The 13,715-nt window shown below is 61.7% G+C and overlaps 8 protein-coding genes across 8 annotated transcripts; 5 read left to right on the forward strand and 3 right to left on the reverse strand.

Moving 5' to 3' along the window:
• Nucleotides 1-833: 833 nt before the first annotated feature.
• Nucleotides 834-1,404, forward strand: MICPUN_59014 (predicted protein; the record flags this gene model as incomplete). The annotated part of the gene is made up of 2 exons (XM_002502679.1): nucleotides 834-1,099; nucleotides 1,140-1,404. 2 exons carry the CDS (start codon nucleotides 834-836, stop codon nucleotides 1,402-1,404), a joined length of 531 nt encoding a protein of 176 aa, XP_002502725.1.
• A 129-nt stretch (nucleotides 1,405-1,533) lies between these two features.
• MICPUN_59015 (predicted protein) lies at nucleotides 1,534-3,131 on the reverse strand (the record flags this gene model as incomplete). The annotated part of the gene is made up of 2 exons (XM_002503030.1): nucleotides 1,534-1,568; nucleotides 1,607-3,131. The coding sequence occupies 2 exons, from the start codon at nucleotides 3,129-3,131 to the stop codon at nucleotides 1,534-1,536; spliced, it is 1,560 nt and encodes a 519-aa protein (XP_002503076.1).
• A 1,170-nt stretch (nucleotides 3,132-4,301) lies between these two features.
• Nucleotides 4,302-5,509, forward strand: MICPUN_108362 (carbohydrate-binding module family 20 protein). Its single transcript, XM_002502680.1, has one exon. It carries the CDS (start codon nucleotides 4,499-4,501, stop codon nucleotides 5,399-5,401), a length of 903 nt encoding a protein of 300 aa, XP_002502726.1. The 5' UTR covers nucleotides 4,302-4,498; the 3' UTR covers nucleotides 5,402-5,509.
• Nucleotides 5,510-5,608: 99 nt separating this feature from the next.
• MICPUN_59017 (predicted protein) lies at nucleotides 5,609-6,346 on the forward strand (the record flags this gene model as incomplete). Its single annotated transcript, XM_002502681.1, has 1 exon — nucleotides 5,609-6,346. One exon carries the CDS (start codon nucleotides 5,609-5,611, stop codon nucleotides 6,344-6,346), a length of 738 nt encoding a protein of 245 aa, XP_002502727.1.
• Nucleotides 6,347-6,374: 28 nt separating this feature from the next.
• On the reverse strand, nucleotides 6,375-7,120 carry MICPUN_59018 (predicted protein). Its single transcript, XM_002503031.1, has 2 exons — nucleotides 7,079-7,120; nucleotides 6,375-6,890 (listed from the first exon to the last, which is right to left on the reverse strand). Exons 1-2 carry the CDS (start codon nucleotides 7,090-7,092, stop codon nucleotides 6,491-6,493), a joined length of 414 nt encoding a protein of 137 aa, XP_002503077.1. The 5' UTR covers nucleotides 7,093-7,120; the 3' UTR covers nucleotides 6,375-6,490.
• A 343-nt stretch (nucleotides 7,121-7,463) lies between these two features.
• MICPUN_108364 (predicted protein) lies at nucleotides 7,464-8,577 on the forward strand. Its single transcript, XM_002502682.1, has 3 exons — nucleotides 7,464-7,489; nucleotides 7,913-8,029; nucleotides 8,224-8,577. The coding sequence occupies exons 1-3, from the start codon at nucleotides 7,487-7,489 to the stop codon at nucleotides 8,362-8,364; spliced, it is 261 nt and encodes an 86-aa protein (XP_002502728.1). The 5' UTR covers nucleotides 7,464-7,486; the 3' UTR covers nucleotides 8,365-8,577.
• Nucleotides 8,578-8,661: 84 nt separating this feature from the next.
• MICPUN_90920 (Drug/Metabolite transporter superfamily) lies at nucleotides 8,662-9,989 on the reverse strand. The gene is made up of 2 exons (XM_002503032.1): nucleotides 9,689-9,989; nucleotides 8,662-9,609 (listed from the first exon to the last, which is right to left on the reverse strand). Exons 1-2 carry the CDS (start codon nucleotides 9,785-9,787, stop codon nucleotides 8,707-8,709), a joined length of 1,002 nt encoding a protein of 333 aa, XP_002503078.1. The 5' UTR covers nucleotides 9,788-9,989; the 3' UTR covers nucleotides 8,662-8,706.
• A 2,354-nt stretch (nucleotides 9,990-12,343) lies between these two features.
• Nucleotides 12,344-13,147, forward strand: MICPUN_76780 (predicted protein; the record flags this gene model as incomplete). The annotated part of the gene is made up of 2 exons (XM_002502683.1): nucleotides 12,344-12,588; nucleotides 12,955-13,147. Coding segments are annotated over 2 exons (438 nt in total), but the record flags the coding sequence as incomplete, so codon positions are not given.
• Nucleotides 13,148-13,715: the final 568 nt, after the last annotated feature.

Genomic DNA, 13,715 nt, shown 5'->3' on the forward strand with positions numbered 1-13,715 from the left:
TTCCCCTCCGTCGATCCGTCTAAATCTCGGAGCGACTCGGCCACCCGTGCCATCTGCGCGGGTGTCGTCGCGATGCACTCCCAAGATCCCGCGGTGGGCGGCGGGGGCATGGGAAAGGGACCGGGTGGCACGTACGGCTCAGGGGGCTCGGACGTGCCTTTGATGTCTTGCCAGAGGTCAGCCGGTTTCAACGGCCGGAAGAGGGTGCCGCCGAGCCCCGGAGTTGTCGAGTCTGGATGAACAAATCTCGCGGAAGCGAACCTCGAATCAGCCTTGAAGAAGTCCCTGATACCGCTTGGCCCATGGTGTTCCGCTTTCGGCGGCGCGGCTTTCATCTCGTTCTCGGTTATCGTGGTTTTGATCAGCTTCATGGCCCTGGTGAACGCACTAAAGCCACCGCCGAAGTTTTGCAGGAAGCTATTTGAGGATATTTTGCATAGCTTCCTGAGTAGTGAAATTTGCCGCATCAGACGAGAGGCCTGGTTCAGAGCGTAGAAGGGCTGCTCACGACATTCATGCACATGCTTTTGCACTTCGTCGAACTTCCCTTCTTTTATTCGAAGGTAAGCCCACGTCTGCCACTTTGCGTATGCATGCTGACTCGAGGACATGCCGACTTCCATCTTGTAGGCGTCATCGACCATCGTGAAGGCGACATCAAAGGCTTTCAGTGATTCTTGGTACTTCTGAAAGCAGATCTGAAACGTCGCAGGGTCGAGCTGGTTCAATTCGGGAAGACACATCCTCGACACGATCCCCCACCAGCCGTTCTCAGTCACCCTGATGTCACCACCCAAGCGAGATACTTCGTACCACATCGTGTACAAGTTCGCATGATAGTGGCGCTGGATGGGTATCATCGGTTGCCAAGGATTAGGCATGTTATAGCAGACCAGTCCCAGGTTTCTTCCGTTTTCAACCTTGAGTACATGAGTATTGAACTGAAACAGCGCTTGCCAAAATTCCTTTTCGTGCTCATGAAGGACATCAGGAGAAGACATATAGCAGACTCCAGGGTCTGCGGAATACGTTTCAGGGTTTGCGGGATTCCTCTTCCATCTATAATCTTCCATCTTCTCCATCTTCCATCTTCCATCTTGTTGCTGCTGCTGAATATGGGCTTGCGATTCCCCGATCAGCCTCTGGTGCTCGTCTTCGTCCTCTTCTGCCGTGAGATCTATTACGTCGGGAACATTTCTCGTCGAGGGATTCTCAACAACCTCTTCTGCGCCGATCTCCACGTGTTCCAATTTTGCTCGCTCTGCATTTTCTGTCTCGGCTTTGCGGCTCATGAACGCGCGCCAACTCGCCTGGATGCGTTCGGCCGCAGCCTTTTCAACCTTCTTTCGCTCGAACCTCTTCGCCTCTGCCTTACCGCGCAACCACGCACGAACACTCGTCTGAATGCGTCGCGCCGCGGCGTTTTCTCGCTCAGCCTTTTCTCGCTCGACTCTTTCTCGCTCAGCCTTTTCTCGCTCGACTCTTTCTCGCTCGGCCCTCTCCTTCTCATCCTGCAGCTTTTTTAGCTCCATCTCAGCCGCCGCCTCCTTTGCGGCCTTTATGCGCGCCTGTCCATCACACACGGGACAGTTCCAGGCCGTGTCACCTCCCGGGATGACGCTGACACCCATACACCTCGCGTGCCCGCCGTTGACGCATACGTCGCAAAGCAGGAACTTGTGCTCGATCTCCCTCTCGTCGTACTGCATCCGGCCGCACTGCATGCAGGGCAGCTGCGTGTAGTCCTCCTCGTCTTGATCCTTCCACGTGCCGGAGTCCTTGTTGTAGTAGGGCGGCGGCTCCACCGGGAGGGGAACATCGACCGAATCCGTCGAGCGGTAGGTGGGCTCTCCGGAGCGATAGAGCGTATCGGTGCGGAGCCAGTACTCGTTCCCCTCGGCGTCGGTGCCGATCGGGGTGGGGCGGAACTTGCCGGGGGGTTCCTTCCAGCCCGCCTCGTAGCCGACATCGTGAGGGCCGAGGTGGTCGAGGCCGATCATGAGCCGCAGCTCGCACAGTCCCCAGAGCGTCATCAGCCTCTGCGACGGGGTCATCTCATCCGCGTACCACCGCTCGGTAAACTCGTTTTCGTCCACCGACTCGGGGTCGTAGCTCGGATCGTACTCCCTCCGTTCGTCGTCGGACAGGCGCCTCCATCGGACGGCGAGACGCAAGTCGACCTCCTTCTTGGCGATGTGCGGGTGCTCAGCCTTGATCGTCGATCGCTCCGCCTTGGCGAACGCGTTGAAGGGCTTCGACTTGTTCCTGGGTGCCTTGTCCTCCCCCTCGACGCCTCTTCGGCGCGTGGGCGGCGCAAAGGGAGGTTTAGACGCCTCGCTCGACCTCTTCCCCGTCAACGTGCGCCACCACTCGCAGATCACCCTGTTCGTCACCCACGCCCAGGAGTTATCCCTGATCATCAAGCCTTGATCCTTGTCGGCGTGGCGTCGTTTCCTTCGCCTGAACAGTTCGCCGTGCTCCACGCGAAAGCCGCACCCGTTCAGAAGCTCCACCTGAAGGCTCACGATGAAACCCCAGAGCGTAGGGTCCGCGCACGGGTCCACCAGCGCGCTCTCCAGATCCGCCGCGTCGAAGGGCCTGTCGAGAAACTCCTCTCGAAAGACGCTGAAAAAGTCGAGAACCACCGCGAGCTGCCAGTGCTCGCGGAGCGCGGCGATTTCGGGGGCGACCACCTCGGGTGCCGCCTCGCGAAGGAGAAGTTCGGGGTCGAGTTTGGCGGCTCGAGCCTCGCGCCGCGCCGCGATCTTTTCGACGGGCACGTCGTCCTCGTCCTCGTCGCTGTCGAAATCCTCCGCATGAGGCTCGTTCTTGGCGTCCTCGTCCTTGGCGTCCTCGTCCTTGGCGTCCTCGTCCTTGGCGTCCTCGTTCTCGACGTCCTCGTTCTTGGCGTCCTCGCCGTCCTCCTCCTTCTTCGTAGAACCGCCGTCATTCTTCGAGGGCGATTCCGGATCCTCGCCGAATCCGTCGACATCCTTCAATGACTCGGGGAGGGCGGGCCGGGCGGGTACCACTCGGAAGTCGTCGTCGTCGTCGCTGTCCCGGACGCCCGCTTCGTCGTCGCCGCTATCGCTATCCAAGACTATGGTCTCCATCGTCCCCATCTTCCCCATCTTAAACCCGCTTACGTCGAAGGCACGCGCGCATCTTTCTCAACTGTCTCGAGCAGTCGGGGACGTCGGCCTGCTTGCCGGTGTGGTTGACGACGAGGTGCGCGCAGCGGGAGAACTCGGCGGCCGCGTCGGGACACACCACCCTTCCCTGTGGAACCGCGTGGGGGAAACGCAGCGAGTTTAGACGATCGTGCTGTCGGGACGAGATCGCGCAGGTGACAAGATCTCGCGCTTTTTTGAAATGATGGGGTGCCAACAATCGGCAAGCCGGCGGGCGCGACGCGACGACGGCGCGAGGCGCGGGTCGGACGCGCTCGAGCGCGTGCGCGAGTCCGATATCGGCACCGAACGTTCCCCACTAAGCGCACCTTGCAGAGGTCGAGGTCCTGCGCGAGCCTGTCGCACGTCTCCTTGGAGTTTGCGACGACGCACTGCTTCAGCGCGCTGTCTCGCGTCGCGCACCGGATCGCGGCGGTTCGGCGCTCCTCCTTCGTCGCGCGACCGCCGAGGAGCCAGCCGAGCATCGAACGCGGGACGGACACGCGCGATGCCCCTCCCACGCGATGCGCGGGTCGTCGCTCGAAAAAAAGTTCCCGAACCGGACTCGGCGCGCGGTCGTTACGCTCCCGGCGCGTTGCGCGGTCGCGGCGTGGCGTGGGAAATGACGCAAGTTGGGCACCGCACCTTTTGGAGGCAACCTTCGCTGAGGTGGCTTTTCTTGGAGGGAGAGAAATCCCGCGGTCGAGGCTCCGAATCCTCTGCGATGACTGGGCATCGTTGCTCGTTTTTCCGCCCACGCACCGGTGACTGGACCGTTTAATAAACCCGAAAGGAGACAGCATTGAAAAACGTGGTGAGGGAGGCCGGGCAGAGTATCGTTGATTTTCCTAGTCAGCGTGGTTCGACTCCCCCGTGCCCATTCGCCGGATGTTACTCGGAGATGGGAAAATCGAATGCGATTTGTGACAATCCCATTGGCCAAGAACAACTCAGGGAAGGCATTCATCCAATCACACGCGTGTGATGCGACCCGTCTCGGGGTCACCGCGTAAATTGTGCGATCCAACGTCTTTCGAGCCGCTTTGATCTCCTGCCAAAGTTTCCGTGGTTCTCAGCGCTCGCCTCCAAAAGATAGCCTCGACGGGCTCGACGCCCGTTGCCAAAAAGCGACGCGCGCCTCTCGACACCGTCGACGAAACCCGCGTCAAGCAGCCGACAGACCTCGTCGACTGCCTCATCCGACCTCCCGGATCTCGTGCGTCCCGCGCACGCGTTCACCGAGCGCCGTCGCGCCCGCGAACCTTCCTCATCTTTCTTCACGGACCCGGAAAAGCTTCCGGCTGCATTCCGCCACGGCTACTTGCAAGATGCTCGCCGCCAACGTCGCGACGACGCCCGCGCGCCTCTCCGCGCGACGCGGGTCCGTCGTGGGTAATCGTTGCGCGTCGCTCACAGCGGCGCGCGTGCCCGTTTTGACCCGCGCGCCCCGTTCGCGCGCGCTCATCGTCCAGTCTAGCAACGACTGGCCAGCCCCAGCCTTGGTTCAGGGTCCCCCGGGGCTCGACCGCCAAGTGGCGCAACACCAGGGCGGCGGAAGCCTGGAGCGCGAGCGCATGGAGATCATGGAGAAGGCGGCCAAGCTCGCGAACATCAACCCCAACGATCCGAAGTCGCTCGAGGCGATCGGTTCCAAGGTGCAGTGCCGCGTCCAGTTCAGGATCGGCTACCAGACCCAGGTTGGCGAGGATTTGTTCATTGTGGGCTCGCACAAGAAGATGGGGGAGTGGAATCAGCACCACGCGCTGCCCATGCAGTGGTCGGACGGGGGTAACTGGTTCACGGATCTGGAGCTTCCCGCCGGAGGCGTGGTGTTTTACAAGTACGTGGTGAAGCAGGCGAACGGTGCGTACAGGTGGCAGGAGGGGGCGAACAACCTGCTCGTGCTACCCGACGAGTGGGACATCCCGAGGGATTCCATGTTTGTGGTGGACGACAACTTCAGCGGCCTCAGCCGGAGCTCGCAGAACATGCTCGCGTCCAAGGTCATCTCCTACGAGAAGGAGATCGTGCAGCTCCGTTTGGAGACGGTCAAGGCGAAGGAGATGACGAAGGCGTCGCTGAAGGAGCTCCTGCTCACGAGGGAGGAGCTGGAGGAGGCCAACTCGAAGCTCGACCACTACGAGAGAAACGTCGCAACCGTCATCGCGTCGATGCAGCACCAGCAGGACGAGGCTAACAGCGGGGCTCGATACGGAGAGAACGCGCGCTGAGGAGGTGGAGACGTGAGACGACTAGAAACCCATTTGTTTTCAAGCGCCAACGGCAGAATATCGCCGCTCGCGCCTTGTCCTTTGTAATACAGCAGACACAATCAAGTCATCACTTCTGCACACCTCTTTTGCGACGGAGGAGTTCTTCAAGTCGTCGAGGGTCGATGTCCAAATTCCTCGGGTTCAAACCCAGAGGCGCCGATAGCCATGCCGTCCCGCCTCAAGAAGGGTTTCTTCGAGCGCGCCGGCGAGCGCCAGGAGAGGCTGATCCGCCGGTACGAGGAGCACATGGCCAAGGCGGCGAGGTGCGGGGACTGCGGGAAGCTCCGCGAGGCCGCCCCGGACCTGTGGGCGTTCGACGACATAAACGACCCTGACTGGTACGCGCGCGAGCTCGCCGAGGAGGAGGCGGATCGGACGCGGCGAAGGGAGGCGGGGGAGGAGGTGAGCGACGACGAGGACGTGGTATGCCCGGGGTGCGAGGCGGAGAAGAGGGGCGAGAAGGGGGTGCCGCACGTGGGCGACGACTTCAACGTGCCCCCCAACAAGCCGGAGGAGAAGGCTGCGAACAGGTTCGACTTTAACAAGATGGAGCAGAACCTCCGCCCGGAGTTGAAAGAACCCCTGGAGCAGCTCATGAGGGACCTGCAGATCATTCGCGAGCAGCAGCAACTGATACGGGAGGATGAGGAGAAGGAGATAGAGGAGGAGCAGAAGGACTGGCCGGAGGATAAGCGCGCGGCGTGGAGAGCGGAACTCCAAGAGTACAGGGACAAACACATGGCCATCGCGTTCGGGGATGACACCGAGGGACGCGAGCCGATCGTGCACCCGACGACCGGGGAGACCATCCACGTCGCCGACCTTGACGGCATCGGGCAGTTCCTGAAGAAGATGTACTCCGAGGAGGTGCCGGAGCCGTTCAGGTGGCCAAAGTACATGTGACGCGGCGAAGGAAGGAAGAGAGGTAATCTCGGTGAAACGTCGTGCTTGAATTTAAAGAACACCTCGTCGTCTTCGCGCATATATGACCCCTACGCTCTGTGCGGGCTCCGTGAAGATCGAACCCTGGAGGATGGACCGCTTAGCTTAGAGGAAATCCATGAAGGCGTCGTCCTCCTCCTCGGCCTGCTCGTCTCCGAAGTCGAGGGCGGTGAACATCATGTCCGCCTTGCCGCCGGGCACGACAAGACCCTTGAACGTCTGCTTGTTCAGGAGGAGCTTGTTGAGGGCGAAGGTCTGCATGTCGCCGAGCTGCTGCTCGTTGCCGTTCTTCTCGCACTTGATGTAGAAGGTGCCCTCGACCTTCTGCTCCTCGGGGTTGGTCACCTCGAACTCGACGTCCTCCTCCCACGTGGGGTCGAGGCCGATGCCAACCTGGGTGGTGTGGGTCTGCTCGCCGAGCTTGACGGTCACCCAGCAGCGGGGCTTCTCGAGGTTGTAGAACTTGGTGTCGAGCTTCTTGATGTTGCAGCACGTGATGTGCACGCTGTTCGGTCGTCACGAGGGGTGAACGGGTCGTCAGCGGCGCGCGTCGACGGAATCTTGGGGATAGATAGGGCCAAACTCTTGGGGGGAAAGGAAAATGCGATCGGCGGCTCGGCGACGCGCGTGCGTCGGTCGGCGACGCGCGAGCGAAGTGGACCTCGGGCTCGACGGCGCGGGGTGGAGACGCACCGGAGAGTAGGCATCTTTGGTTTTTGGTGTCTGTGTGGCCGGCTGCGCGGACGAAAGAGGGAGATCGACGAGCCGCTCTCGAATATTCGATCGAAAGCGGCGGCCAAAGCGTCGCTGCTCGACACGACGCGCGATGGACGGTTCGAGATTGATCGCACGCCGGGCGTATGGGCAATTGGTGTGGCGAGGTTATTGACCCCGAACGGTCGGTTGGACACACGCCGCACGGGGGTTCACGCGACAAACTGTCAATCTCGAGTTAATTTTGGGGATTGGTGTCCGACCGAACATGCGGGCTGGAGGAGGCGGAACTCGCTGGACAACTGGTACTTGAGCCCCCGTCGCCACGCTCCGTCGCCCTTTTACTTAGCGCAGCAGTCGTTCGTTGGCTAACGTCCGACTAGCAAGATGGTGAGTGCGCCCCCCGAGCACGTCTCGAGCCCCCCGCCGAGTCGCTTCCACGCCGCTCGCGCCCGGACCCCGCGCGGATCTGGGCGATTCCGGCTGAACGATTCGGCGACGCGCGGGTTTTTCCACCCTCAACGGGGCCCCAGGCAGGGTTTTGGACCCCGCCCCGGCGCCCCGTTAGGGGTCGACGCGACGCGAGATCGTGCGGGCGCGGCACCCAAACGGGTCCGCGACCTTTGATTTTCGTCTGTACGCGAGTTCCCGGCGATTTCGTGGCGTGCGCCGCGTCCGAGGTCGCGTCGCCGGACCCATCCTCCGGCGACTCGATCCCGCCTCGCACCGCGATGCCGGCTTTTTTTCAAGACCCGCAGCCTCCGTCCACCGAGCCTCCGCTGACCTCCGCTCTTTCCCTTCCTCTCGTATCAGGTTCTTGCCCAGGACATTGATCTCCTCCACCCCCCCGCGGCTCTGGAGGCCCGCAGGCACAAGCTCAAGCGCCTCGTGCAGAGCCCCAACTCCTTCTTCATGGACGTCAAGTGCCAGGTGAGACTCTCTCAGAACCCTAAAAACTTTTTTTCCGGCTCGACCGTCGCGTGACCCGGAGCTGGGCTCGCGCGACGGCCGCGAGTGGCGAGCCGGTTTCCCGACGGGCCGCGTGCGTTGCGATTATTGCGATCGGCGTATTCCGAACCTCGAAGCTGACCTCCCGCCCCCACTTCTCTCCCTCGAACCATCAGGGTTGCTTCAACATCACCACCGTCTTCTCCCACAGCCAGACCGTGGTGCTCTGCGGCTCCTGCTCCGCGGTGCTCTGCCAGCCCACCGGCGGCAAGGCGCGCCTCACGGAGGGTTGCAGCTTCAGGCGCAAGGGCGATTAAGCGGAACGAGCTAGCGCTCGCGAGCTTAGAGAGTTAACTGGGGGGTTTTTCATTTAGGGGCGGAGGGAGCACCGGCGGGGTTGCGCGAAGATTTAGTAATCTTTCGCAGACGCTTGCGCAAGCTCACGCCCTCGAAAACACGCGGCGGAGCCCTCTCTCTGAGTGGGAGAGGCACTGGTAGAGAGTAATACAGACTCTATCTCGAAAAAAAAATCATCCGCTCGTCTCGTCTTAGCCTGGCCAGTACGAAGGGTGGCGCGCGACGGGGAAAACCTCCTCGCTCTCGAAGCGGATTTTAGACCCAGAATTCTCGAGTTTTTTCATTTCAACGCAACGGGCTCGTCACTTGCTCCCGTTCTCCGCCGCCGATATACCCCCGCCCTTCGCCGCCGCCTCCGCCTTCGCCGCCGCCTCCTTCCGTTTCGCCGCCTTGAGCTTGTTGTAGTTGTACATGCCGACGGCCAGGAACGCGATGACGTAGCCGAGGTAGTTGAGGAACGTCACCGTGTTCCCAAACATGTGCTGCGACGCGAAGATCAGCATCCAGTCTTTAATCACCCCGGCGATGTTCATCGTCAGCGCACTGGTCTTACCGATGAGCAGGAACACCGCCAGGTTGAGCGCGAACGCCGTCAGCGCGTTCAGGAGGAGCATCCCGTAGTCGATCTCCAGGTGGACGTCGGCTAAGATCTCCGGCAGCTCAACCGCGATGAACGGGAGCGCCAGACACGCGGCGCACGCGGGTGACACGTAGTACAGGGACTGGATAGGGTTCATCGCGTACCCCTGACGCGTGATGAGCACCTGCACCAACATCAGACGAAGCGCCTCGAACACCAGCGCGCTGAGCTGCTCGACGACGCCGATGTAGATGAAGTTGATCTCGCCGTACGCCGCGATGGCGACGCCGATTGCGATGATGAACATGTTGAACGAGGTGGTCCGGGTCAGCTTCTCCATCCCGAACGCCACGCCGCACACGTACACCAGCCCGGGCATCAGCGCCTTGGTCATCTGTATGAACGACACCGACAGGTGGAGGTACGCCGAGTTGGACAGCCAGAGCGACGCCGCGTACAGCGCGCCGATGGGGATGACCCTGTTGACGTACTCCTTCTTGGGCATGTTCAGTGACTTGGTGGCTCCCACGACCCTGACCATGATCGTCGCGACGGAGGTGCAGAACACCATGTGCCAGAGGGTCAGCGCTATCGGGTACTTGAACCCGGAGTACGCCAGGATGTACTGCGGTGGGTTGATGACGGGACGTTCGGAGCGGTGAGTGTCGGTGGTCGGGTCGATGGACAGCGCGCGGGGTTCGCACCTTGTTGAACAGAATCACGCCCATGGAGATTGTCATCCAGATGGTGACGTAAAAGTACGCCTTCATCCCCTGCTGCCAGGCGGTGAGCTGCCTCGCCATGGCTCCTTATCGAGCCGTCGTTGTCAGATTGTTTCTCTCAGGGGAGGGCGCGGGGCGCCGAGTTTCGCAACCCTCTCCGCGCGCGCGCGCCGGGTGCCGTGCGTGCCGCGGGGGTATCGATGCGGGGCTCCAGACGGGCCTCGCGGGTGACGCGTTGACGACGTCGCCGGGGGAGTCGTCGGGTGGATCCGCCGAACACGCGTCGCACGTTGTGACGGGAGAAGGCGGGCCAGCGGAGATTGCCTACACTCGGGTGTTATCAACTCGGGTCTGACAGTTCGAAAAGCCCGGGACTGGCCAATCCCAGTCTATTTTTTCTCGACTCGGGCTTCGAAACCAAAAAGGCGATTTGGGGAAGACGAGTTGGGGGAAACGCATGCGCCGGGAAGAATTTGCGCATCAGGGGGAACAGGACAACCCCAAACCGGAGCGCGCCAGGGAGCGTTCAAGGCAGCCGCGATGTCGGAAGCGGACGGCGCTCCCGACGTCACGGATACCGTGGACATGTCCGAGGAGGCCGCGGCGGTCAAGATACAGGCGATGCAGCGCGGCAAGCAGGCGCGCAGGGAGCACGAGGAATTGCTGAGGGTGAAGGCCGCATTCGAGAAGTTCGATACGGACGGAAGCGGCAGCCTGGAGATTGCCGAGCTCTACGACGTGCTCAAGGAGGTCGGCGTGGACATCGATACGGACACATTCGCGGACTACCAGCTCGCGCTGATGGAGGATTACGACGCGGACGACTCCGGCGCGCTCGACTTTCGCGAGTTTCGCAAGTTTCACGAGCAGGTTCTCGCCAACGAGAGCACGCGGAAGGCGTACGCGCGCGAGCTGGACGCGGCGGTGAAGGGCCTCGTGTCGAGCGCCCTGAGCAACGTCATCGAGCGCCAGGAGATGGAAGGCGCCGCGCTCAAGATTCAGGCGGTGCACAGGGGCAAACAGGCGCGCAAGGAGCTTCAGGAGCGGAGGGAGATGGAGGCGGCGGCGGTGAAGATCCAGGCGGTGCACCGCGGCAAACAAGCCAGGGCGCAGCTCGAGCAGGAAAAGGCTGAGCTCAACGCCGCGGCGCTCAAGATCCAGGCGGTTCATCGCGGTAAGCAAACCAGGCAGAGCGTCGATAAGACCCGCCGCGTCAAAGCCGCGTTCGACGCCTTCGACGCCGACGGCAGCGGCGAGCTCGAGGTGGACGAGCTGCGCGAGGTGATGGCCCACCTTGGGCTGGAGCTGACAAAGGGCGAGTTTGACCACTACGTCGCGGCGCTGATGGAGGACTACGACGTCGACGACTCGGGGAGCCTGGACTTTTGGGAGTTTGAGAAGTTCTACGAGCAGTGCCTGGCGAGTGACGATCTGAGAGCCGCGTACGCGAGCGAGCTGGACGCGGCTGTGAAGGGCGTGGTGTCCGGCGCACTCGGCAACGTCATCGAACGTCGGCAGAAGGAGGATGAGGAGGAGATGGAAGGCGCCGCGCTCAAGATTCAGGCTGTGCACAGGGGCAAACAGGCGCGTAAGCAGCTTCAGGAGCGTAGGGAGATGGAGGCGGCGGCGGTGAAGATCCAGGCTGTGCACAGGGGGAAGAAAGCGAGGGAAGCTTACGAGCAGGAGAAGGCTGAGCTCAGCGCCGCGGCGCTCAAGATCCAGGCCGTCCATCGCGGTAAGCTGGCGCGGAAACAGATCGCCAAGGCCAAGTGGTCCGAGGAGGAAGCGAGGAAGGCTCGACTCGCGTTTTGGAAGTTTGACACGGACCAGAGCGGCAAGCTCGAGGTCAACGAGCTCCGCGGCGTCCTCAGCTCGCTCGGTCTGGAGGTTCCCGAGGAAAACTTCGAGGCGTACGCGACGGAAATCATGGCGGAGTTTGACACCGACAACGACGGCACGCTGGATTACCAAGAGTTTGAAAAGTTTTGGCTCGGGTGCCTCGCGTCCGAGGAGCTCAAGGCGCAGTACGCGGCCAAGGTTGAGCGCGCGTGCGGCAAGATCGTCGCCGGCGCCCTCGCCAACCTGTACGCCAGGGAGCAGGAGGAGTCCGCGGCGGCGGTCAAGATACAGGCCGTCCAGCGCGGCAAGAAGGCCAGGAAGGAACAAGAGGAGCTCTTCAGGGTCCACGCCGCGTTTAAGAAGTTTGACACAGACAAGTCGGGGAGCCTGGAGATACCGGAGCTGTACGACGTGCTGAAGGAGATCGGAGTCGACCTCGACCGGGACACCTTCGACGAGTACGCCGACGCGCTGATGGAGGACTACGACGAGGACGATTCCGGCACCCTGGACTTCCGCGAGTTCCACAAATTCTACAACCAGGTGCTGGCGAATGAGAACACAAAGGCTGAGTACGCTAAGGAGCTGGAGTCGGCGGTGAGCGGGCTGGTGTCGGGGGCAATCTCCAATCTGTACAAGCGGGAAGAAGAGGAAGAAATGAACGCGGCCGCGCTCAAGATTCAGGCGGTTCATCGCGGCAAGAAGGTTCGCAAGGACCTACAGGAACAAAAAGAAATGGAAGCAGCCGCGCTCAAGATCCAGGCTGTTCATCGCGGTAAGCAAACCAGGCAGAGCGTCGATAAGACCCGCCGCGTCAAAGCCGCCTTCGACGCCTTCGACGCCGACGGCAGCGGCGAGCTCGAGGTCGACGAGCTGCGTGAGGTGATGGCCCACCTGGGGCTGGAGCTGACAAAGGGCGAGTTTGACCACTACGTCGCGGCGCTGATGCAGGACTACGACGTCGACAACTCGGGGAGCCTGGACTTTTGGGAGTTTGAGAAGTTCTACGAGCAGTGCCTGGCGAGTGACGATCTGAGAGCCGCGTACGCGAGCGAGCTGGACGCGGCTGTGAAGGGCGTGGTGTCCGGCGCACTTGGCAACATCTTGGAGCAACACGAGATGGAAAACGCGGCTATGAAGATTCAGGCTGTGCACAGGGGCAAGCAGGCGCGTAAGCAGCTTCAGGAACGTAAGGAGATGGAGGCGGCGGCGGTGAAGATCCAGGCTGTGCACAGGGGTAAGATGGCTCGCAAGAGTCTGGTCCAGCCGCCGCCTCGAGCGTCCGAGGCGCCTCCCACGCCGAAACCCGCCGCGATGTCCGAGGAGGAGGAACTGTCCGCGGCGGCGGTCAAGATACAGGCCGTCCAGCGCGGCAAGAAGGCCAGGAAGGAACAGGAGGAGCTCTTCAGGGTCCACGCCGCGTTTAAGAAGTTTGACACGGACAAGTCGGGGAGCCTGGAGATACCGGAGCTGTACAACGTGCTGAAGGAGATCGGAGTCGACCTCGACCGGGACACCTTTGACGAGTACGCCGACGCGCTGATGGAGGACTACGACGAGGACGATTCCGGCACCTTGGACTTCCGCGAGTTCCACAAATTCTACAACCAGGTGCTGGCGAATGAGAACACAAAGGCTGAGTACGCCAAGGAGCTGGAGTCGGCGGTGAGCGGGCTGGTGTCGGGGGCGATTAACAACCTCTTTGAACAGGCTGAGCGCCAGGAACAAGAGGCTGCCGCGCTCAAGATTCAGGCGATGCATAGGGGTAAGAAGGCCCGCGAGCAGCTCCGCAAGGACAGGGATGAGGAGGAGGCTGCCGCTCTGAAGATTCAGGCCATGCACCGGGGTCGCAAGACGAGGCAGGAGCTGTCGCGGCAGAAAGAGGCGGATGCGGAGGAACAAGAGCTCACCGCGGCGGCGCTCAAGATTCAGGCTGTGCACCGTGGGAGAAAGACCAGGATGGAGTTGCTCAAACAGAAACAGGAGGAGGAGGAAGAGCTCACCGCGGCGGCGCTCAAGATCCAGGCTGTGCACCGTGGGCGAAAGACCAGGATGGAGCTCCTCAAGGAAAAACAGGAGAAGGAGGAGCTCACCGCGGCGGCGCTCAAGATCCAGGCTGTGCACCGTGGGCGAAAGACCAGGATGGAACTTCTCAAGGAGAAGCAGGAAA

This window comes from Micromonas commoda, chromosome 6 (genome assembly GCF_000090985.2).
Source record: "Micromonas commoda chromosome 6, complete sequence".
NCBI classification, from domain to species: domain Eukaryota; kingdom Viridiplantae; phylum Chlorophyta; class Mamiellophyceae; order Mamiellales; family Mamiellaceae; genus Micromonas; species Micromonas commoda.

What these genes read in the sequence shown, in the direction of transcription:
- MICPUN_108364 (XM_002502682.1), top strand. An exon ending in TCATGGACGTCAAGTGCCAG is followed by an intron (nt 8,030 to 8,223) that starts GTGAGACTCTCT and finishes TCGAACCATCAG; the next exon opens with GGTTGCTTCAACATCACCAC.
- MICPUN_108362 (XM_002502680.1), top strand. Translation starts at nt 4,499, where the DNA reads ATGCTCGCCGCCAACGTCGCGACGACGCCCGCGCGCCTCTCCGCGCGA.
- MICPUN_90920 (XM_002503032.1), bottom strand. Translation starts at nt 9,787, where the DNA reads ATGGCGAGGCAGCTCACCGCCTGGCAGCAGGGGATGAAGGCGTACTTT. An exon ending in GCGTGATTCTGTTCAACAAG is followed by an intron (nt 9,610 to 9,688) that starts GTGCGAACCCCG and finishes AACCCACCGCAG; the next exon opens with TACATCCTGGCGTACTCCGG.